This window comes from Pygocentrus nattereri, chromosome 27 (assembly GCF_015220715.1).
Source record: "Pygocentrus nattereri isolate fPygNat1 chromosome 27, fPygNat1.pri, whole genome shotgun sequence".
In the NCBI taxonomy this organism is placed as follows: Eukaryota; Metazoa; Chordata; class Actinopteri; order Characiformes; family Serrasalmidae; genus Pygocentrus; species Pygocentrus nattereri.
The window spans coordinates 22,370,981-22,393,778 of NC_051237.1; the positions used below are offsets into that span (position 1 = coordinate 22,370,981).

General features: G+C 42.3%; 1 protein-coding gene and 1 non-coding gene across 3 annotated transcripts; both read left to right on the forward strand.

Annotated features, from left to right (window-relative positions):
* The first annotated feature begins 249 nt into the window (after positions 1 to 249).
* asns (asparagine synthetase) lies at positions 250 to 22,334 on the forward strand. Of its 2 annotated transcripts, none has more exons than XM_017681700.2 (12): positions 250 to 387; positions 3,467 to 3,722; positions 4,896 to 5,133; positions 5,612 to 5,797; positions 6,206 to 6,307; positions 6,518 to 6,645; positions 6,768 to 6,894; positions 10,782 to 10,888; positions 11,396 to 11,496; positions 12,437 to 12,518; positions 13,605 to 13,760; positions 20,205 to 22,334. In XM_017681700.2, the coding sequence occupies exons 2-12, from the start codon at positions 3,474 to 3,476 to the stop codon at positions 20,412 to 20,414; spliced, it is 1,686 nt and encodes a 561-aa protein (XP_017537189.2). In that variant the 5' UTR covers positions 250 to 387; positions 3,467 to 3,473; the 3' UTR covers positions 20,415 to 22,334. The 2 variants fall into 2 exon arrangements, with proteins under 2 accessions (XP_017537189.2, XP_017537188.2); XM_017681699.2 differs by lacking the exon at positions 250 to 387 and adding an exon at positions 2,160 to 2,288.
* On the forward strand, positions 3,976 to 4,161 carry LOC119262610. Its single transcript, XR_005129768.1, has one exon. It is a non-coding gene; the product is annotated as a U2 spliceosomal RNA (small nuclear RNA).
* Positions 22,335 to 22,798: the final 464 nt, after the last annotated feature.

Sequence of the window (22,798 nt, forward strand, 5' to 3'; positions counted from 1 at the left end):
GTGTCAACCACTTGATTAAGGGCCCAGCACACAGCCTTGTGTTCAGGGTGATGGGGTAGGAGACGAGGGGCAACTTTATATTAACGTTATATACTGTATTACTTTGTATTAAAATGGGGGCAAGTTTATATGAACGTCTCTGGTTTTGGAATGGGACGTCCAGCAAGCTCATACAGGTGAAATGGCCAGGTGTCCACATACTTTTGTCCATACGGTGGATCATTGCATCAGACTTTTATTCTGACACAACACGTAGAAGGCGAAGAGAGAAGGCTCAACGGAATCTCAGCGCTTTATTTCATCAGCCGTCTGGCTTCGAGACACGCAGCTGCCAGCCTCTCTCTGCTGTAGGGAAACCTCTCCTTCGCTCTGCCTCCGCGTCCAGAGGTAAAGCTCACATTTCATTTCACTTCGTTTTACGGGCTTTAGCTCGTCTCTTTGAGCGGCGCTTGTGAGGTGTGACGCCGGACTGAATCACATTCACCCTGAATGAGGCAGAAATGCCACCAAACGAGGCTGAAGGCAGCTCGTCTTTGGCCAGCTGGTGAACAGAAAAGCCAGCTTGGGTGTCGCGTCCTTTCCGCAGACTTGTACACGTGCTCTCTTACTGCTGTGGGGCGTTTTCTCCTAGCATTTAAACATTAGTCTGGCTTTTATTTCTGACGACCGGGACTTTATTTCGCCTCATTTGAAGAAATGATTTTACCCCAGTACGTTTCTCGTGTCTTCAGGAGTGTGGTGATGCTGTGGTCAGCTGGGTGTCCTGTTTGAGCTCGATTTTCCCGTTTTACCGTGATAATGTGTTCTCCAGTGTGCGCCATGTGGCGGGAGTGATGACCCGGATCTTTGAGTCGGCTCTTTGTACTGAACGCTGCCGGCTGCTTTGAATCAGTTCTATAGAGCTCAGTATCCAGTGCGACTCAAGACGTGCTGTACTATATGAAATAGGTAAAAAAAGTAAAAAGTCGCCCAGAATGGAGAAACTTCAGTAAAGTACAGGTACGCGAAAAAGTACTTAAGTACAGAAACTAATTACATTTACTTCGTTACTGTCCTTTTAACAAAGGACTCTGAATATCACGTCTGTCTGTATCTTGCTGAAATGGTTAAATTGGAACAGTTTCATTTCAACAGTTCAACAAGGATTTGCACAAAATTGTTTGGTTTGTATTCGCTTATTTTTGTTGATTATTGTTAGGAAAAACCTGGAATGACAGACTTGGTTTTAATTTCTTTTGTTGGGTATCAGGCGTTTGGCTGTGTAAGTTTGATTGCTGGTTACACTTAAACTTTTCGTGATCTTTTTGTATATTTACAGCTTTTCAGTTGTGCGTTTCTGTCTGGCACAGGATTAAACGCAGCGTCTCGTTCTCACGTTCAGTCGGGCTGGTTTGGTGTGAAGGTTCACAAACGTTCGGCAAGTTTATATGAACGTCTCTGGTTTTGGAATGGGACGTCCAGCAAGCTCATATAGGTGAAATGGCCAGGTGTCCACATACTTTTGTCCATACGGTGGATCATTGCATCAGACTTTTATTCTGACAACACGAAGAAGGCGAACTCAACTGAACCCAGTGTTGCCAACTTTAGCGACTTTTCAGACCCCTCTATTAAGAAATGCGACTAGCGACAACTCTAGATGACCCCGGGATGTAAATATAAATTTTTAAAAAATTAAATATTAAAAAAACTAACTACCTCTAAGTTTCTCTTATAAGGTCCCAAGCCCAGATAAAGCAGGAGGGCTGAACGTAGAGTAGCAGCTCCACGCCACATAAGAGTCTTTTGATTAAATTTGATATGCTAACATTTAACAACACAGGACAAAATTGATTTATGTAATTTACGTAAAAATGATTTATTTAATGTGTAATAATGTCATAAACAAAGCATTAAAGCCATGAAGTCATTTTGAGAAGTGGCGGCCTGTTTCAAAGGCAAAAAAGAAAAGGAAAGAATCAACAGAAGTTAATTTATTCCGAGTTTATTTGTAGATCTAACCTATTTCGGATGGTTTTACTCCCGTTTTTCTCTCCCACGCCGTTATTCCTTTATCCCACAACTTTAAATACACGCAAATGGAATCATTTGCAAATTAGGCGATTGCGTCATTTAACGACGTCTAGCTGCTTTTAGAACAGCCAATAGCCGCTTTCCTTATTGAGGCGTTGGCGACTGACTGAATCTCAGCGGCTTATTTCATCAGCCGGGCGGCTTCGAGACACGCAGCTGCCAGCCTCTCTCTGCTGTAGGGAAACCTCTCCTTCGCTCTGCCTCCGCGTCCAGAGGTAAAGCTCACATTTGACTTCGTTTTACGGGCTTTAGCTCGTCTCTTTGAGCGGCGCTTGTGAGGTGTGACGCCGGACTGAATCACATTCACCCTGAATGAGGCAGAAATGCCACCAAACGAGGCTGAAGGCAGCTCGTCTTTGGCCAGCTGGTGAACAGAAAAGCCAGCTTGGGTGTCGCGTCCTTTCCGCAGACTTGTACACGTGCTCTCTTACTGCTGGGGGCGTTTTCTCCTAGCATTTAAACATTATTCTGGCTTTTATTTCTAACGACCGGGACTTTATTTCGCCTCATTTGAAGAAATGATTTTACCCCAGTACGTTTCTCGTGTCTTCAGGAGTGTGGTGATGCTGTGGTCAGCTGGGTGTCCTGTTTGAGCTCGATTTTCCCGTTTTACCGTGATAATGTGTTCTCCAGTGTGCGCCATGTGGCGGGAGTGATGACTCGGATGGATCTTTGAGTCGGCTCTTTGTACTGAACGCTGCCGGCTGCTCTGAATCAGTTCAGTATCCAGTGCGACTCGAGACGTGCTGTACTATATGAAGTTGCAGCCCCGCCCATGTCATTCTCTGAGCCAATCAGACCAGCCCAGCCTACATCATGTCCATATATAAATATATAAAAGAAAAAGAATTATGATTGTTCTTGTATGTCAACCAACATAAATGTCAAACACAATTAAATACAAGGGGAAAAATGTAACACATGACTTTTACTTTTAATAAAGTCTTTTGTTTCTACTCAGCTCTGAGAAAGTCGTGGGCTGGAGGTTGGGGAACCAGTCTGGTGACAGTCCATGACTGAAGTGCCCTTGAGCAAGGCACCTAGCCCCAAACTGCACCCTGGGCGCTGCGGATAGGGCTCCCCAAATCTCCGGGCAAGTGTGCTCGCTGCCCCCTAGCGTGCGTCTTCACTAGTCTGTATGTGGTGTTTCACTGCACGGATGGGTTAAACGTGGAGGAGAAAGTTCCCCGTTGTGGGACTAATAAGTGTCACTTGATCTCCATCTTAGTTGTGTTTCAGTAATAAAGACCTCATGATAAGACACAAGTGCATATTAATGTCACAGCTACTTTACAACGTGGTCTAGAGGATGATTTGACTTCCTGTGATCTTCAGAAGTGAACACTTCACTATTCAAAGACTAATAATCATGTCTTTTTTTTTTTTTATCCAGAAGAAAAATGTGTGGTATATGGGCCTTATTTGGGAGCGATGAGTGTCTGTCGGTTCAGTGCACCTCTGCCATGAAGATCGCGCATCGTGGTCCCGATGCTTTCCGCTTCGAGAACGTCAATGGTTTCACCAGCTGCTGCTTCGGTTTCCACCGTTTGGCCATTGTGGATCAGCTGTATGGCATGCAGCCCCTGCGAGTGAAGAAGTTCCCTTACCTCTTCCTCTGCTACAACGGCGAGATCTACAACCATAAACGGGTACGTGTTGCTGCTGACCGGATTAAATCTGCATGATGGGGTTGGTTTGATTGACCCATCGTCTTTCAGGAGATTCCAGTCCGTTCTGTTTGCTTCTATGTACAGTTAACAGGCTCATAGGTTTGCCGTTCACCATGAAACAGACCAGGCTGTAAAAGTAGCCGTTAAAGTAGTGTCTCTGTTCATAATTTCAACCATGAGACTTTAGAAAGTGGGTTTTTTCCAAACCCTCCAAAAGCCTTCATAAGAAGCAATGGCAGGTCAGTAGTCTCGGTACTAGTGTAGTATCAGTTCTTATCAGTTTAATATCTGATACGGCCTCTATATGAGGACTACATATTAAATTGATTTTTGCTCACAACAAGTGTGCTCACAGCCCCCTAGTGTGTGTGTTCACTAGTGTGTTCGTGGTGTTTCACTTCACGGATGGGTTAAATGCCGAGGTGGAATTTCCCCATTTGTGGGATTAAAAAAGTATCACTTAAATGGGAAGTCTGACATCTTTTGCATCTATTAAGATTTTATCGGCTGCATTCTGATTGGCTGTCTGTGTCAACATAGTTCCCTGCAGCACCTTTTATGATTTTTCTTAAGTTTTATCTCTTCTGGTTTTGAGTGTAGTCTAGTCTACATCGATCATAGTCAGCGATAGCAGACCAAAGCCATTGTGGTGATAAACAGCAGGCTGTGATTGGTCATTTTGCATTTGAGTCAACCTTCCTGAGAAGTGTTTTGCAGTGAAAAGTACAAGATTGGCTCACAAGACTCGTTATCTATCACATAGATCACTTGCAATTAAAAACAGTGTCACAGTATGTGGGGGAGGGCAATATGACTATTAGAGGTTTAGTAGCCTTTAGTAGCCCTAACAGAAATTGGGACACCCCTAGACGTGAACGTGCAAAACAGAGGGGTAAGGACTAAGTGGTAGGGACAAGGGGTGAAATGCGGTTGAGCCTATGTTCCCATTCAGACCTAGCCCAAAATTTCATTAAGAAAACCTAAGTGCCTTGAATTGCTTTGTGATTTGAGCGAGAGCAGTGAACATCAGTTGTCCTGTTATAGGGAGGATTGGCAAGCATGTTTATCATGCCGTCGTTTTTGTGAGATTGCAATGGAAACATGAGACTTATTATAGATTTTGTCTTTGACATTACTCCCTTCCACCTAAAGCTGAGGGATCACTTTGAGTTTGACTACCAAACCCACATGGATGGAGAGATCCTGCTTCACCTGTACGATCGCTTCGGCGTCGAGAAGATGGCCACCCTGCTGGATGGTGTGTTTGCCTTCATCCTGCTGGACGTAGCCAATAGGAAAGTTTTCCTTGGGAGAGATACATACGGCGTGAGGCCCATGTTCAAGCTGCTGACCGATGACGGCTTCCTCGCTGTCTGCTCGGAGGCCAAAGGTAAGATTTCAGGATCTGGGATGCCTTTAAAGAGAGGTTCCATCAAATTCAAATGAAAAATAATAAGTAAACGTGAAGTAGCCATTCAGAGTGGTTGGATTGGATGTGAAATGAGTCGTCATTGTTCACGCTGGTGGTGATGGGAGTCAGACGTCTGAAGATGCTCCCTCACTGAAAGTTATGACAACAGGCGCTGCCTGGTCTTGAGAAGATTAAAAACGAACAATAATTAAAACGTTTTTAATATCCAATTATGGTAGATGGACACATGCAGACAAAATTGGTATCAAAAGAGAACTTTTTTTTAGGTTTACCACTATTTACGATCATCAACATTACATATAAAAACATCCGAAGACACTTCTAGATTCACTGGACGTTTTAGATCATCTTTTTTCAGAACATTTCATTTGGTCTCTTTCATTTTGATTCATATTGTTTGGGAATCTGTTCTCCCTCTCTCTCTGTCTGTCCTCAGGTCTAACACAGATCACACACTCCATGTCTGAACCGGTGAAGATCACCCCGTTCCCACCAGGCCACTTCGAGATCTTTGACCTGCAGCCGAATGGAAAGGTGAAGTCTGTCAAGATGGACCGTTTTCATTGCTGCACAGACGAGCCCAAACATGCTGTTTATGACAGCGCTGAGGCACTTGGAAAAGGTAGATACCTGATAGTCATACATCACTACATCACACATAATGCAACGTTACAGACCTCAGGAAGGACTTATTAATTAGTTGCAGGGCTGTAAACATCATCTTTTCCAACTTGAGTGTTTACATAGGTCCTTGTGTTAATAGACAAACTCAAGTAAATGCTGGTCATAACAATGTCATAACTACTGTTATTTGTGGAGAAGTCAGGAACTGTATACTGAAACCTTAAATAAGTAGAGTGGCACTGATACCAATACTGTATCAATGTCTGCGCCGATATTGGTGATGGAAATGTCTAGACCTTTGACCAGTACCACGAAGCAGTTTCTGATGCACATGCTAGCAGACAGAACGCCACTCAACCCGCCTGCAGTGCGCCTCCGTTGGTCAGCTGTGTCTTTGCTTGTGTAGGCTTTGCTCTGGAGACAGTGAAGGCCAACATCAGGATCCTGTTTGAAAACGCAGTGAGGAAACGTCTGATGGCCCACAGGAGAATCGGGTGCCTCCTCTCAGGTACTGCCAGTCACTTTTGACGACGTCTTATTTCTTTTGAACAAGCTCTTTATTTTATAGATATGATCATATAGACAATTATAACAAGAATTATATAATAGATAATCTTTCTTGGTTGGTTTACAGAAGTACAACAAGAAAACAATTAAAAATAAACAAAATGAAAATAAAAAATGAAATTTATTGCAACTAAACTCTCCCTGTATGTAGGTGGACTTGACTCTAGCCTGGTCGCAGCTACGCTCGTTAAGCTGGCCAAGGAGCAGGAGTTGCAGTACCCCATTCAGACGTTTTCAATTGGGGCATGTGACAGTCCAGATGCTATCGCTGCACGCAAGGCCAGTGGAGTTTAATCACCAGAGAAAATGTTCATGCCCATCCTGACCATGAACTCTTATTCTGTTACAGTGACACCAGCAGGATTTTAGATCTGTCTGTTCTGAATGTTGTTGTTCAATAGGTAGCAGCCCACATAGACAGTGAACACCACGAAGTGAATTTCACCCCAGAGGAGGGCATCAAGGCTCTGGAGGAGGTCATCGTTCACCTGGAGAGTTATGACATCACCACAGTGCGCGCTTCTGTTGGTAAGCACTGCACACTATTACTATTGGTTTGTAAAAAAAAAGGGTAACATTTTAAATATAACACAAAATAGACAAACCGTGTACTTGAGTTAAAGGAGATCACAGATGAGCTCCTTTACTGTGTTGATCTGTAGGCGTCTGTTCATAAACATAAACCAGCCCAAACTCATTTACTATAAAATGAAATGGTGTTCAGAAAAGGGGGAACATGATACGCTGATTTGTGTTCTTGCTTTTGCGCTTCTTTCATTTTGGCAAGTTACATTTTTATGCACACACGAACCAAAAGGAACGACAGATTTTGCAAAATGTAGTGGAGTGAAAGTAAAAAGTCACCCAAAATGGAAATATTCCCGTAAAGTACAGATACATGAAAAAACTACTTAACAGTAAACAAATTACATTTACTTCGTTGCTGTCCATCACTGACCATTACCATCAGTCCAATACTGGAATTACAGCTGATAATTACAACCGATAATTTTGTGCCTTTTTTTTTGTCTACTTGTTTATGAAAAAAGGATGCCATAATAAAAGTCCTTGGAAAAGACTCCCAATGTCACATTTACCATGTTGTGAATGGCTTGCTAAATAATGTAAAATATATTTACATTATGTGAATCAGCTTATGTTGTCATTATTAATAATGTTGTATTATGCAAATATTGAAATTGTTGATTATATAATGGTTTACAGTAATTATCTGAAATACTACCTGATAAAGTTATCTAATAACACATCTTTGGCATGTTGATCCCTTAATGCAGATCCACGTTTTAGCTCATTTCTGAATGATGATTCGGGGCTTACACTGAAGACACCTGGGCTAAAACGTTCATTCACCTCTTTACATTATTCCATGTTCCATTTGAGAACATCAAATACAGAAGAAAATGTCAAAAAAACAAAAAAACTCCTGTCATTTTGGGGGTTTGCGACGTGTGGGACACTGGGAATGAAAAATCAGATGCATTTCTTGGTCCAACAGGGACAAAGTACCAAATTTGGAGCAGACCCACAGGAGTATCAGCGGGCTACACAGCGTTTTCCACTAGGCGTCTACCAGGCATCTCCATAACCTCTCCAGATCAAAAAAAGAAATCACTATACATGAAGAATGTGCAAGATTTTTTGGGCGTGGTGTGGTATAACAGGCAAATGTAATCCACTAAAGAGTAATACAGGGAGATTCACTCGAAAGAGGCCCCGAATATTTTGCAATAACTCTCGCTAGGACAAATCAATCTGAACAAACAACGCGCAATGAGCTCCTCAGTATATGGGTGCCCTATCCTATACCCTATCCAAAATGATAAATGACTTTAACCCTTTCATGCATGGTGTCATTGAAGTTCTGTTGCTTTTTGTGAAAACGATTTCAGGAAAAATCTTTAAAAAACTGGATTTTTTGTGGGGGGAAAAAATCATAAAGCTTAAAAAGCACAAAAAATACAAAATAAAAATTCAGGTGTTTAACATTAGTCCAGAAATATCGACGCATCTTTTCACTATCCGACAAATAAAGCTTGCTCATTTATAAAGCCTTTTGAACAAGTAGTTGTCCCCAAATGTTTGACTGGGAATGTATAAAGACCCCAGAATAGAGAAACTGAACTACTGCTAACAAAGTGTGAGGCCGCAGTGGTCGACCTTGACGCATGTTCTTGGTTCTATGTGCTACGTTAACATTTTCTCTTTCACTTTGCCGACTGATCTGAACCAGATCTGTCTGGCTAAGTGAAATTCCTTTTTCTCCTGATTAGGTTAAATGAATCACCGTAAATTCATTGGCATTAGAGAGAACGGCTTTTCCAAAGGCTGCTCTTAAAACTGCTTAGTCGGCGCTCGAATGTTGGACAAGTTTTGCACATCAGTTCTTTAGCTGAAAGGACATTAAAGCTGCCCACGTTTAGAGGGGCTTTACTCTCTCGTGCCAGGGGTCGCTTACTTTTGCCCTAGTCCAGATCATAGGCTTTGGATAAAACCAAAGTCTAAAGCATTTGCTAATGTTGGTTAAACATTAAAACATACCATGAATCAAATATAATTAAATGCTGTGCTGTAAATTACACTATTTCCAAAAGTATTCACTCGTTTGGCTTCATACACATGAAATTGCATCCCAGTCTTAATCCATAGGGTTTAATATGATGTCTACCCACCCTTTGCAGCTATAACAGCTTCAGCTCTTCTGGGAAGGCTTTCCACAAGGGTTAGCCGTGTGTTTATGGGAATTTTTGACCGTTCTTCCAGAAGAGCATTTGTGAGGTCAGACACTGATGTTGGATGAGAAGGCCTGGCTCACAGTCTCCGCTCTAATTCATCCCAAAGGTGTTCTATCAGGTTGAGGTCAGGACTCTGTGCAGGCCAGTCAAGTTCTTCCACACCAAACTCGCCCATCCATGTCTTTATGGACCTGCATTGTGCACTGGTGTGCAGTCATGTTGGAACAGGAAGGGGCCGTCCCCAAACTGTTCCCAGAAAGTTGGGAGCATGAAACTGTCCAAAATCTCTTGGTGCTGAAGCATTAAGAGTTCCTTTCACTGGAATTAAGGGGCCGAGCCCAACTCCTGAAAAACACCCCCACACCATAATAACCATTATACTTGGCACAATGCAGTCAGGCAAGTACCGTCTCCTGGCAACCGCCAACCCGTCCATACTCGTCCATAAGATTTCCAGATGGAGAAGTGTGATTCATCACTCTAGAGCACTCTAGAGACTCTGGAGTCCAGTGATGGCGCTTTACACCACTGCACTCCATGCTTTGCATTGCGCTTGGTGATGTAAGGCTTGGATGCAGCTGCTCGGCCATGGAAACCCATTCCATGACGCTCTCTACGCTGTTCTCGAGCTGATCTGAAGGCCGCATGAAGTGTGGAGGTCTGTAGTGATTGACTCTGCAGAAAGTCGGTGACCTCTGCGCACTATGCCCCTCAGCATCCGCTGACCCCGCTGTGTCATTTTACGTGGCCGACCACTTTGTGGCTGAGTTGCTGTCGTTCCCAGTCACTTCCACTTTGTTATAATCCCACTGACAGTTGACTGTGGAATATTTAGTAGTGAGGAAATTTCACGACTGGACTTGTTGCACAGGTGGCGTCCGATCACGGTACCACGCTGGAATTCACTGAGCTCCTGAGAGCGACCCATTCTTTCACTAATGTCTGTAGAAGCAGTCTGCAGGCCTAGGGGCTCGGCTTTATACACCTGTGGCCATGGAAGTGATTGGAACACCTGAATTCAATGATTAGGATGAGTGAGTGGAATACTTACGGAAAAAAATATTGTGTATGTATGTGTGTGTGTGTGTGTGTGTGTGTGTATGTATGTATGTATATGTGTGTGTGTGTGTGTGTGTGTGTGTGTGTGTGTATATATATATATATATATGTGTATATATATATATATATATACACACACACACACACAGATTCGTGACTCGGCTCAGACTTTGCCTTAAATGACTCACAATTTGGTTTGGGTGCGATTTATGGCAATTTGTGACCAAAAAGCGCAAACAAACCTTGCTGAATTAAATCAGTCAAGCCAAGTTTAATGTGGTAAATGACTAAACTGTAACTGTGCCTGTCAGTTTTCCTACGGCACAGCAGTTATTACTGTAATGCTGTTTTACAGCTTTAACGTTGTAGAAAAACCTTGTGTGGCAGACATACATATAAATGTATCCATCATGCTTGTGTATTTTACTGTAAAAGGATTTAGAATTTAAAATATGCATCATCATGAAAATAATTCAACAAGAAGGAAATATATGATACTTTTGTTCATTGTAAAACAGCTAGTCTTTTTTAGCCACTAGAGGGCATCATTGCCTCATGTAGAAAGTGGTTTATGAGGGTCTTTTATTTTGTTTTTGTTTCCAGGTATGTACCTGGTGTCCAAGTTTATTCGTAAGACTACTGACAGTGTGGTCATCTTCTCTGGCGAAGGATCTGATGAACTCACTCAGGGCTACATCTACTTCCATAAGGTAAAGATAATCTGTTTGCCAAAATGTGAGTAGTTTACAATCTAGTTGGCTGATTTTATCGTTATTCGGTAGTTACTGCTCTACAAAAGTGTGAACATTCCTGGTCTGGCTAAATGACTTTTCCTTTTTCCCCTGATTAGATTAAATGAATCACCGTAAAATTCATTGGCATGAGAGAGAACGGCTTTTCCAAAGGCTCATCTGCTAATTAACAAGGTTTTCATTAGCTGAATTCAGAAAATTAGGATGAGGGTAAACACTGATCTCCACAGCACTTTGGCCCAGATAGTCCCCAGATGGACATGCGTGCTCTACAGGGACCAACTTAAATATGCAATTTAATTTCACCAGTTCTCAGTAGAGGATGTGTAACTTATCACTTAGAAAATCAACAAAAACGTCATTTGACCAGGTGCGCGCAAACTTGGCATACGACGGTAGTATGTGAATGTGTCTAACTGTTGGCTCTGGAGCTGTGAGAGAGTGACGCTGTGTTGATTGATCCAGGCTCCGTCTCCGAAGGCTGCTGCAGAGGACAGTGTGCGTCTGATGAAGGAGCTGTACATGTTCGATGTGCTGAGAGCAGACAGGACGACAGCCGCTCACGGGTGAGGAAAAACCTCCGCTTCTCTGTATGAAGCGCCCACATCTGAAAATCTACATTATTCTGTGTATAATCCTGTATACATGATATTTACACATCTTCCTGTTTGGAAGTCATTTAATTGCTTTATTTTTTGTTAGTTTTGTTTTGTTGTTCTCTTTTTTTACATTTTTTTTATTTATTCTTTCTGTGTCGCACTCTGCTGATAATGCATTGAAGCAAAAATTCTTCACCAAAACAGAAGTCAAAATTCAAGATGCACTGGATCAAAAATCAAAGACCAAAAGAACTGACGATCAATAAAAACAGTACATCAAATAAACATAACGATTAGAGTGCGTAAGGCTACAATTGAGACACAAAATCTCCATCCAAGGCAATATATTACATTATTTCTTACTTGGACTTTACGCTTTGGCTGTCCTTTCTGATTTTCTCTTTTTTTTAAAAGGCTACAAATGGCCTGGATGTGCTCACAGGAGCTTTCTGCTCCTGTTATTTTGCTATATTCATCATATCGAGCAGGACATTGTTTTTCAGTTGGTATCAAACCTGGATAGGTGTTCCTGAGTTTGGCATCTCCTTCTGATACTCAAATGTTCCTCACGGAATCCACACTACCAGCATTAAACTGTTTAGACATGTCTGTGCTGACCACCACAGGACAGTGAAGAAAACAAGTTTTTAATCATTAATTTATGTTTTTGTTACTGTTAAAATTGTTTGTAAGGTCATAGATTATGTCTCTTCCTTTTAGGCTTCTAAAAGTCTTTTAATATTTTTTTAGAAAAAATTTCATTTTTCTCTTTTGCCCAAAAATCAAAAGCAACGTTGTTTGTTTGTTTGTTTGTTTTTATGCTTTGCATTGGGGGGGGGGATGGGGATGGGGATGGGCTGCCTCCCTTCTCTATATTAATTCCTTTTTCTCTCAAACCTCTCTTTAGATTGGAGCTGAGAGTGCCTTTCCTGGATCACAGGTTCTCTGCCTACTTTCTCTCCCTGCCTCCAGAGATGAGGGTGCCCAAGGTGAAATGAACTGCCTTATTAATCTTTAAAAGTTGCAGTATGGTGGTTGATATAGTGTAGTGGGTGACGTTGTCGCCTGGGGTACAGTCACCCACTTGGGCAGGCACCCTACTCCATACCTCCAGTCCTTGGGCAAGACTCCTAACACTACTTTCGCCTTCCTGTGTAAAATGATCCAATTGTGCGTCGATGCCATAAATGTAAATTCAGTAACAAAAGCGTTTCAGCTTGGTTTGCCACTTGTTACTCATTGAAATGTGTAGAAATATATTTAGCTTTGTTATTACATTTGTTTTTACATTGAGATACTTACATTTTTTGACATCATAACAAATAGAAAAAGGCACAAATGCAAACTGAGAAGCTGTCAGTACAGAATATTGATCGAATATCAGTGTTATTCCTTACATAATTGTGTGATTTATCATTTCGCTGCTGTCAGAAGAAAACCTCATGTCCATTTTTGTCGTTTTTCAGATTTTTACACACTTTTAAAAATTCCTGTTACTCTTTACATTGTGTGCAAATTTCATGATGAATGGACCAAAATAAACGGACCCAACATGACTTGGGAACGTTTCTGGTTCCATTGACTTACATTAAAAGTAGTTTTTTTTCCTTCTCCTGTAAAGTTACTGTTCTGGAGATGCAAGGTTTTCTTCCAATAACTGCGATTTAATTATGTAATTACAGAAACAAACTCCAGAAGATGAACTCTCACTACACTTTAAGGTTATGCTCCAAAAAAAGATTCATAAAGCAGTCTTTTAAACTGTGGCTGAGTAGCTGCTGGACTTCTTGTTGTCAGTAGATTGTATAACACCGATGTTGTATAACACACATTCTGATTTAAACCCTGTTGTGGGGCCTCACTTTGATTCCTCACTCTTATAACTGTGGAACTTGCATAGTTGCTGAATAATTGACAGCAGACAGTCCTAATATCAATAACCGAGTAATACACCTGCAGTTTAAGTGGTTAAACCTGTTTATTATGGCAGGTGAAGGTAAATGTAGAATTCCAGATTCAGCATGTTCTCATAACAAGCTTAGTATACTGTAAATTAACCAGCTTTATGTAAACAGGATGGGGTGGAGAAGCATCTTCTGAGGGAATCGTTTAAGGGGCTGAACCTGATTCCAGATGAGATACTGTGGAGACGTAAAGAGGCTTTCAGTGACGGTATGACGTCTGCAAAGAAGTCCTGGTATGCGATCCTGCAGGACCACATTGAGTCTGAGGTACATGCACAACATACCCAAAGAACTAGTATTGCTTTTTCTATTGCTTTATTGCTGCTTATTGCGATTAGAATACAGACAGCTGGACCTCTGTGGTTAAGAGGGACATGGATATAGGTTCTCCAGCTGACCTACCTCCTTATGGATCGAGCAGTGCTTCTGTCATGTTTGAAGTGAATTTCATGATGCTGATTTTGTTTCTTTTTATTTCTTATAAGACCTGATTTATAGCTGACTAGCTAGCCAGCAGGCCTCATCTGAAACTTACATAAACACCAAATCCAGTGGATTTAGAAATTAAAATAACAGAACTACCACTTATCTTTAAATGTCATGTTAATACATAATGATGCCCTGTGACGTTGCTTCGCCGAACTCCGTGAGGAGACACGAAGTCGTAGGTTGTAGCTGTATGGCTATGAGGAATGCAGATGCAGGCTGAAGATGGACCGACTCGGAATGATTCTTTGCAAACACTGGCGTGATTTATTTACAAAAGTAAAAACACAAGACAACTGTACAAACACAAAATAAATGATGGTTAAAATGTTGACCTGACTCAATAGTAGCACAGGTAAGTATAAGTAGTCTTAGGCCGCAAGGCCATAAGACTAAATTGTGAAGCTTTGCTCTACTCAATCTCCTCACAATCTGAGGTGAGTATCTGAGCTAGCCTCCTCCCAGAACCTTTCCCCCACTTCTAATAGGGTTAGCCCCAACCCTGCATTACCGGAGCTCTTCCTTTCTCCTCAGCAGGGGTGTTGCTGTGCCACAAGAGTGCATTTAAAAACAAGGATGAATAAAAGCACAACCGATATTACAAGGCCTCAAGATCCCATTACCGACAAGTGTCTAGCTGCAGTGTACACATTTGCTACCCTGTCTTACTCCGTTTTCTGTGACTTAGGTTACAGACATCACCCCTCTCATGAGCTAGCCGTGGGCCCTTGGGCACATTCATGAGTGAGCGCTTTCTGCTCCCCCCCCCCCCCCCCCATCAACATCACAACTGTGATGATGTGACGAGAGCGGAAGTCCGCAGTGGTGTTCTGCGCCCCCTTCCGGTAATGCACGTGAAATTTAAAGGGTTGTAGCGACAAATACCACAGTGTTATTCTAGCATTAGTGTCTTTCATCTTTTCCATTCACTGCAAAGACCTGTGGTCAGTTTCAAGAACAAATTCAGTCCCCAACAGGTAATATTTATGAGAGTCTAATGCCCATTTTACAGCCAAAGCTTCTTTCTCCCGTGGAGTAATTCTGCTCCCTCAGAAACAACTTCCGGACGATATAAAGGATCGGCTTAAGCTCACTCTCGTGCTCTTGCAGTAACACTGCTCCCAATCCACAACCTGACGCATCTGTTTGTACAACGAACGGTTTGTCAAAGTCTGGGCTGTGCAAAACCGGTTCTGTGCAAAAGCAGTCTTTCAAGTCCTGGAATGCTGCTTCACACTCTTCAGTCAGTTTTGCTTTCTGTGACATGTCTTTCTTTACCATTTCTTTGTCTTTCTTCACCTCATAAGGCCTGTGCCATTTTGCTAAAAGACTGGTAGCCGATGTTGGCAGAAGAACCAGAGCTTTCTCGCCAGACTTGAGCTCTCTGTTCCTTGCTTTGCGGTCATACAAAGTCTTTTGCCGGTGCTGTGCTTTCTCCATGTTGTCCCTCACAAGCTCTGTGATCTTTGACATTTTTTTTTCTCTCATTTTGAGAACGTGTGAGAGAACATTCAGCTTTTGCACCGTGTCCTTGCCTTCCCAGGCCTCTTTCAGGACGTCTAATGGTCCTCTCACCTCTCTACCATAGAGAAGCTGGAATGGTGAAAATCCCGTTGACGCTTGTGGCACCTCTCTGTATGCAAATAGGACATATGGGAGCCATGTGTCCCAATCTGCTCCAACCTCGGAAACAAAACGCTGTAGCATGGACTTCAGGGTCTGGATGAAGTGTTCAGTTAGCCCATCAGCCTGAGGGTGGTATGGTGTGGTTCTGATACCCCTAACCCCCAGTAGTTTAAAAACATCAGTGAGCTGCCTGGATGTAAAATTAGACCCCTGATCCGTTAAAACTTAGTAAGTAATCCAATAAGTTGGATTAAGGCGTTGACCATCTGCCTTGTCTTCACCTTTTTCAATGCAAATGCCTCTGGGTACCTTGTTGCATAATCACATATTACTAGGATATAGCGGTTACCCCCACGACTTCTTGGAAGAGGCCCTGCTATGTCCATGGCAATACGTGAAAATGGAACATCTACAATGGACAAGTTAACCATGGGAACCTTGCCTGCTCTTTTTAAAGGGGCAGTAAGTTGGCATTCAGGACGTTTTACAACATTCTACCACATCTTGGTATTGATGTGGCCAGTGAAACCTAGTGACTATCCTGCTTAGTGTTTTAATTGTCCCCATATGACCTGCCCAAGGCTCTGAGTGTGCCAGTTTGAGTACTTGCTGTCTTAAGTTTTTGGGAACTGCAGGCTGTTCGTACTCGCCCTTGATTCTGTATAGAATGTTGTCTTTTAAAATGAACTGTTTGTCACCTTCAGCTGTGGCTTCAGTACATTTTAAAAACAAAGGTTTCAGCGTAGGGTCTTCCGCTTGCTGTTTTAAAATGTCAGATATTAACCCTGCTGCATCGAGTTCTAGTGGCATTACTTGCTCCTCTATGGTTGTACCTCTGACTTTTTCCTGCCTTCAAACAGCTTTAGATTTACGGGTTTTGGTGACTTCACAAAATGGGAGTTCCTTCGGTAATGCTACACTTTCTTGCCCTGCATTTTTAGTCTGTGCCCCGGTCATTACCATAGCTTCAGCTTTATTCTGCTTCTGAATTAAGAGGTCTACCAGCACTGGTATGTCTCTGCCAAGGATTACAGCATAGGGGGTTTCTTGCAAAATACCCACATTCAGTAAGTATATTTGTCCAATAACCTCGATGTTAACCTCTGCTGTTGGGTAAATCCAGTTGATTACAGTTAAAACATGATAGATTTATCTGGGCTGCATTTGATATTACTAGTTCTGGCTTTATTTTTGTCTGAGCTTCGCTGGTAACCTTGCGTGGATAATCTAAAACCTGGGGTTTAGAACCACTACCATAACCGTCCCCAAACTTACCAGGCTCACGGCTGTACCGTGGTGTGCTCAGATCTCCCAGCCGGAACCGTCCTTCCACTTGTCTTGCTGCGATGTACGCTTCTGCGAGTGTGACTGCTTGATCTGTTGATGTTGGGCTGCGTTTGATAATCCAGCTGCGGAGCTCGGGGTTCACCATCTTGAGATACTGTTCCATGATAATGGTGTCACCAATCTGCTCTTTGGTTTTTTTTCATGTGGTGTCATCCATTTCTCATACAGTCCCTTCAATCTGGTGTACAATTCCCTGGGTGTTTCATTCGCTCTCACAGTACTGTCTCTGAAACGCTGCCTATAAGTCTCTTTGTTAATTTCATACTTTCTCAATACTGCACTCTTTACTTTCTGATAGTCACACGCATCCTCAGCATTCATTGCAACATAAGCCGCTCTTGCTTTGCCTTCTAACAAGGGAATCGGGTGAAGTGCCCAGTTCTGTACAGGCCACTGCGCAGCTTGTAGTAAGCGTTCAAATGTAGTCAGGAAGTGTTCAATGTCATCAGTCTCTTTCAAAGTAGGCATTCTGGGAGCTTGCCATACCATTTGCGCTGTAAATCGCTCCTGCTGCCACTGTCTTTGACTTGCCGCTGCCATTTGTGAAGTCCTTAAAATCCTTGGTTGAGGTTGCATACTCTGCTCCTCGCTCCTCACGCCGTCCAGACTCGCTGCAAGCTGGCTTTTCTGGACTTCTCCTTGTAAGAGTGCAAACTGATGCTGAAGTGACCACCATCTTTGCTCCTGTCTTGCCATTTTGCAGTATACGAGCTCATCTTTACTCCTCTGTTCGGCGATGAAGCCCTGGAGTAACTCACAGACTTGCTCTAGGCTCGCTGTTGTACTGCCGGCGATGGACTCTGCTGATGTCGTTGGCTGCCGCCATTGCTCTCTCGCACTCTCATTCTGCTCCTCTGCATGAGAGCTCGCTGTCACTTTCTTTGGAGACATTTTTTTCCAGGTATGCCTCAGAACTACACCAAAAGTCCTTTTATATACAGTCCTTCTTCAGTGTCGTCTTTTCGCCGTAGCTGTGCTCCGTACAGCCACCACAGTGTGAATCACTGCAGCCATTTGTGGAAAACTTACTCTGCTGTCCTTATGACGACCGCTGCGGAAACAGACACCGCTGCCACCATAATGTGACGATGCTTCGCCGAACTCCACGAGGAGACAAAGTCACCGGGTAGGTTGTAGCTGAATGGCTATGAGGAAAGCAGATGCAGGCTGAAGATGGACAGACTCGGAATGATTCTTTGCACTGGCAATTTCAAACACTGGCGTGATTTATTTACAAAAGTGAAAACACAAAAGACAACTGTACAAACACAAAATAAACAGTGGTTAAAATGTTGACCTGACTGAATAGTAGCACAGGTAAGTATAAGTGGTCTTAGGCCGCAAGGCCATAAGACTGAGGAGTAGAGCAAAGCTCGACAATTTAATCTCCTCACAATCTGAGGTGAGTATCTGAGCTAGCCTCCTCCCAGAACCTTTCCCCCACTTCTTATAAGGTTAGCCCCGCCCCTGCATTACCAGAGCTCTTCCATTCTCCTCAGCAGGGGTGTTGCTGTCCCACAAGAGTGCATTTAAAAACAAGGATAAATAAAAGCACAACCAATATTACAAGGCCTCAAGATCCCATTACCGACAAGTGTCTAGCTGCAGTGTACACATTTGCTACCCTGTCTGACTTAGGGTACAGACATCACCCCTCTCATGAGCTAGCCGTGGGCCCTTGGGCACATTCATGAGTGAGCTCTTTCTGCTCTGCCTCCCTTTTGCTGCCTCTGCAAGGTAACTGTCAACATGTGAGTATCACAGGTCATGCATATATGCATATATCTCAAAGTGTATAAGGACATTTCAACCGATTTAGCTTGTAAGGACACTTGCATGTTCTAGCGAAAGCCCTGGTGGTGTTTTCTACTGCAAGGAAAGCAACACTACGGTTGCCAGGAGAGGGCGCACCTCCAAGTTTCTTGACATGATTAGGGAGGGGACGAAGAGTAAAATGAGTCTTTAGCAACGTCTGAAACGTGGAGTTATGCATTCCCTGTTTGAGTGCAGCGAACGGTGATTTGTTCTCCTGTGCCTGAGTGTGAGTGATGAGATGAGTGGTGTAACTACTGACCTGCAGTGAACGCTTCTCTTTCCTAACAAGCTTTAGCAGCGTTAAAGTAGCTAAACGAAGGACTCTGTTGGTCTGATATACTGCGGCTCACCCCTCAAACACTATAGAGAAATCCAGTCGTCTGCTAGCTGGTGTCTGAATACTGTGATATGCTCTGACATGAATGCAGCAGGACTGATGCCAGTGAGGCGGTGTGATCGATCACTGACCTCCCGAGTCAGCTAATGTTCGCTGTTCGTACTAAGCTTCTGTTTCTGGCCACTTGTTTAGTATTTGTAATGGAATAGCCAAGCACTCGTAACCAGACAGCTAAAAATTCTTTTTTAAATTATGACTATTACAAAAACTGCAGCCGCATTTTCACAGTTGGTTAAAAACAGCTCACCAGACACTGACGGATTTGTGAAATGTTCTGTTTGGTGAGTGTTAACCCCTCAGGAGCAAAAATCAAGAAATGGTGACATTTGACATTTATCGTGATATGTATCTATCGAACAATATGAATCTTGTTTATTGTGATATTTTTGGCCATATCGTCCAGCTCTAACCCAAGACATTAATTGAGATTTCTTTCTATTGGGAAGTTTCGGTCCTGAACCCTATTCTCTAAATTTACAAAAAAAAAAAAAAAAAACATGTTTTCCCTTTTTCCCAAATTAGTTTTGATTTCTTTTAAAATTTAAATATTAAAATTTCTTGTGAATTAAATTTTAAATAAATACATTTTCAAAAATGCTGTTTTTATGCCACTACCAAACAGAGATTTAGTCCATAGGCAGAGCCATAATTTAGCCACGCCTTTATTTTAAGGAAATACTTATAATTAAGGTGTAGCATCACTCAAAAAAAAAGCAAAAAGAATGATCCAAATAAATGTTTGATTTTCATCCATATCTGTTTAAATAAAACATTAATACATGCCATATTGAGTGCATTGCTATTTTTCCCTTAGTGGGGTCTAAAAAAAAAAAAACCCACAGAATTTGATTTTAAAGAATTGTGCAGCAATTTAAAGTTTGTCATTGTGAAATGCAGGATATGCAAGCTTGATGGATCCCTTTATATCTAGACATCCTTCTTCTCATCCTCAATAAAAGAAGAAAATTCAGTTTCAGAGAAATGGTCACTTCTCTTTCTGGCCCTTTCTCACGTCTTCTCCTTGCTCTCTGTTTCTGCAGGTTAACGACTCTCAGTTAGAGAAAGCGGCCAAGCTGTACCCTCATAACACCCCCACAACAAAAGAAGGCTACTATTACCGGCAGGTGTTTGAGAAGCATTACCCCGGCCGCTCTGACTGGATTTCCCATTACTGGATGCCCCGCTGGATCAAAGCTACTGATCCTTCTGCGAGAACCCTTTCCATCTACAAGCCGGACAAGGACCAGTAATCGGGCGTGTACAGTCAGAACAGCTGGCCTACATGTTACGCTGTAGATTGTGCCTTACCTTTTTTTTTTTTTTTTTTTTTTTTTTTTTTTTGGTTATTCGGTCCTCTGCCCCATTTTATTTAAATATAATTGCCCTTTTTCGTTCGCAGCATAATTTAAACCACTTTTATTCAATTTTTTTTATGTCTGCAGTTCCACCTCTAAAAGTAATGGATCTCTGAAGTCTGACTGTTTTTAATTGCTGCCATTCTTAGCAATTAGTGCCCACTCAAAAGCCCCATGTTTACAGAAACAGAAACCTGTTTCGGGAAAACTGGTTACATTTATACTTTTTTTTAGTGTTTCCTTGAAGCAGTCGGTAGATTCAGGAAAACTAGCTGCACCACGTGTTTGTAGATGCTTGCGCATTCAGCGTTTTCAAATACCTGTTATAAAGCAAGGGTATTCAAAGGGAGTTTGTTAAAACAGTTCACTAATCAGGTGAGCTGTCTGGAAACTTGGAGACATTTATTCTCTCATTGTACCGATTGATATGAGTGGAGGTGGGACGTGAAGTGTTCACAACTTGCTGTTCTGTTCTCCGATTTATGCTTGTTTTTTTTTTTCTGTGCCCTAAACGTTTAGCGCACAGTGCATACTTGAATCAGCCTGGCTTTGGTTCCCTGGCTGGGCCACCAGGGTTCTTTCTGGGTGGATTTTGCATGTTCTCCCCACGTCTGTGTCGGGTGCTCCAGTTTCCTCCCATAGTCCAAAGACATGCAGTCAGGCTAATTGGACTCGCTAAATTGCCCCTGATTGCGTGTGTGGCTGTATGTGTCCGTCTGTGCTGGACTGGTGCCCTTTCCTGCCTTCAGCCCAAAGACCGCTCCAGCACCGCCTCCCTTCCCATGACCCAAAAGGGATAAGTGGTTTTCTTAAGTTTTGGGGGGGGGGGGGGGGGGGATATTTTATGCCCCATTTAACCCCATTAACACTGGCTTGAGCCTTATTACATGGAAAATGATAAGTTATTGAGTTCAACTGTGACACCACCACATACGGAGACGTGTGGCATACCTATATCTAATGATTAACACTTGTTAGAAAACGGTCGGACTGAGTAATGGAGATTTTAAGGGGTTATAAAAGATCCCTTTAGCTTGTACACAGTAGAGGCAGAGCTTCTCTTTCCTTGTCTTTTTCTCTGCTTTAATACGTCTCAGCTTCTGCTGCCTTTGATTGAGTTGATAATATGTTAGATTGTTATTACAGTCAAATTACTAAACACTATGCAAAAGCCAAAGACCACCTTTAATTTATTTAACTTCCAGTCAATGGCTGTTGGGTACAAGCTATTTATTTTTTAGGGGATGTTCTGAGAAGATGAGATATATGATAATCTACATGCATAAGGAAGGAGAAAGAAAAAATGGGAGATTCCAAAACAAGGTCCAAAATATAGAGAGAAAATGGGGCTTCTAACAACCGGGCGAGACCAGGTAGACACCAGAACTGTTCCCCAACGGATAATCAGCACTTAAACTTTAGTCTTTTGCAAAAGGAGGAGAACGCCAGCTGTGCCTCAGAGTCCAGGCCTCAGCGGCACTGAATATGTTTGGGACTATTTGGATGGTGAGAAAGAAAATGCAACAAACTTCTAACACTGAACTTTGGAGTTTTGGAAACGTATCGGTGCAGATTTTGTGAAACTTAACACGACTTCCTTGTTTAATCCACTCTTAATTCTCTTCTTGAGCTAATGTATAGGACCTAAAATAACCTTTTGGCGATGTAGGATGTGCAGTGGAATCTGAGGTCATAGCAATTTGTTTTTGGGAATAAAGTTTTTCTGGGCTTGGCTTGTGTGTCTTGGTTGAATATTAAACCATGTAATGTAATGTAATGTCTTATATATGGTTATAAATAAAGACCTTATATAAATGTGGTGGGTTAGTGTAGTAGGTAACACCTCTGCCTTCTATGCTGTAGACTGGGGTTCAAACCCTGCCTGGTGAAGCACCCTACACTATACCACTACACAGACATTTAATGTACTGCCCAAAGCACCAGCGAACCTTCATGTGTCTTCTGAGTTTTATATGGGATGTTGATTATAGTAATCTGAAGAAAAAAAAGATGCTGTGGGCACTATTTAGCCTTAAAGCACCCTACATAGTTCTTGTACCCACTGATGCAACTACCAGGGGGCAGGGGGGCAATTGGCCATAGTACCAGAGCCCCTAAAGTCTTTATTATTATTATGCAGAGATTTTGAAACTTGGTGTTTCCCCTTTAAAACATTTGTTTAAAAGAAAATATCTTCACTTCTCAGTTTTAATTTCAACTACAAAACATAGGAGGAAAAAAATTAATCAAGTACTGTTATCAGCTTTACATGTTCATCT

Excerpts from the sequence above, each read along its gene's own strand:
- asns (XM_017681700.2), top strand. The coding sequence starts at position 3,474 with ATGTGTGGTATATGGGCCTTATTTGGGAGCGATGAGTGTCTGTCGGTT. Across the intron at positions 5,798-6,205 it reads CGCTGAGGCACTTGGAAAAG|GCTTTGCTCTGGAGACAGTG; the intron begins GTAGATACCTGA and ends TTGCTTGTGTAG. Across the intron at positions 6,646-6,767 it reads ATGCTATCGCTGCACGCAAG|GTAGCAGCCCACATAGACAG; the intron begins GCCAGTGGAGTT and ends GTTGTTCAATAG.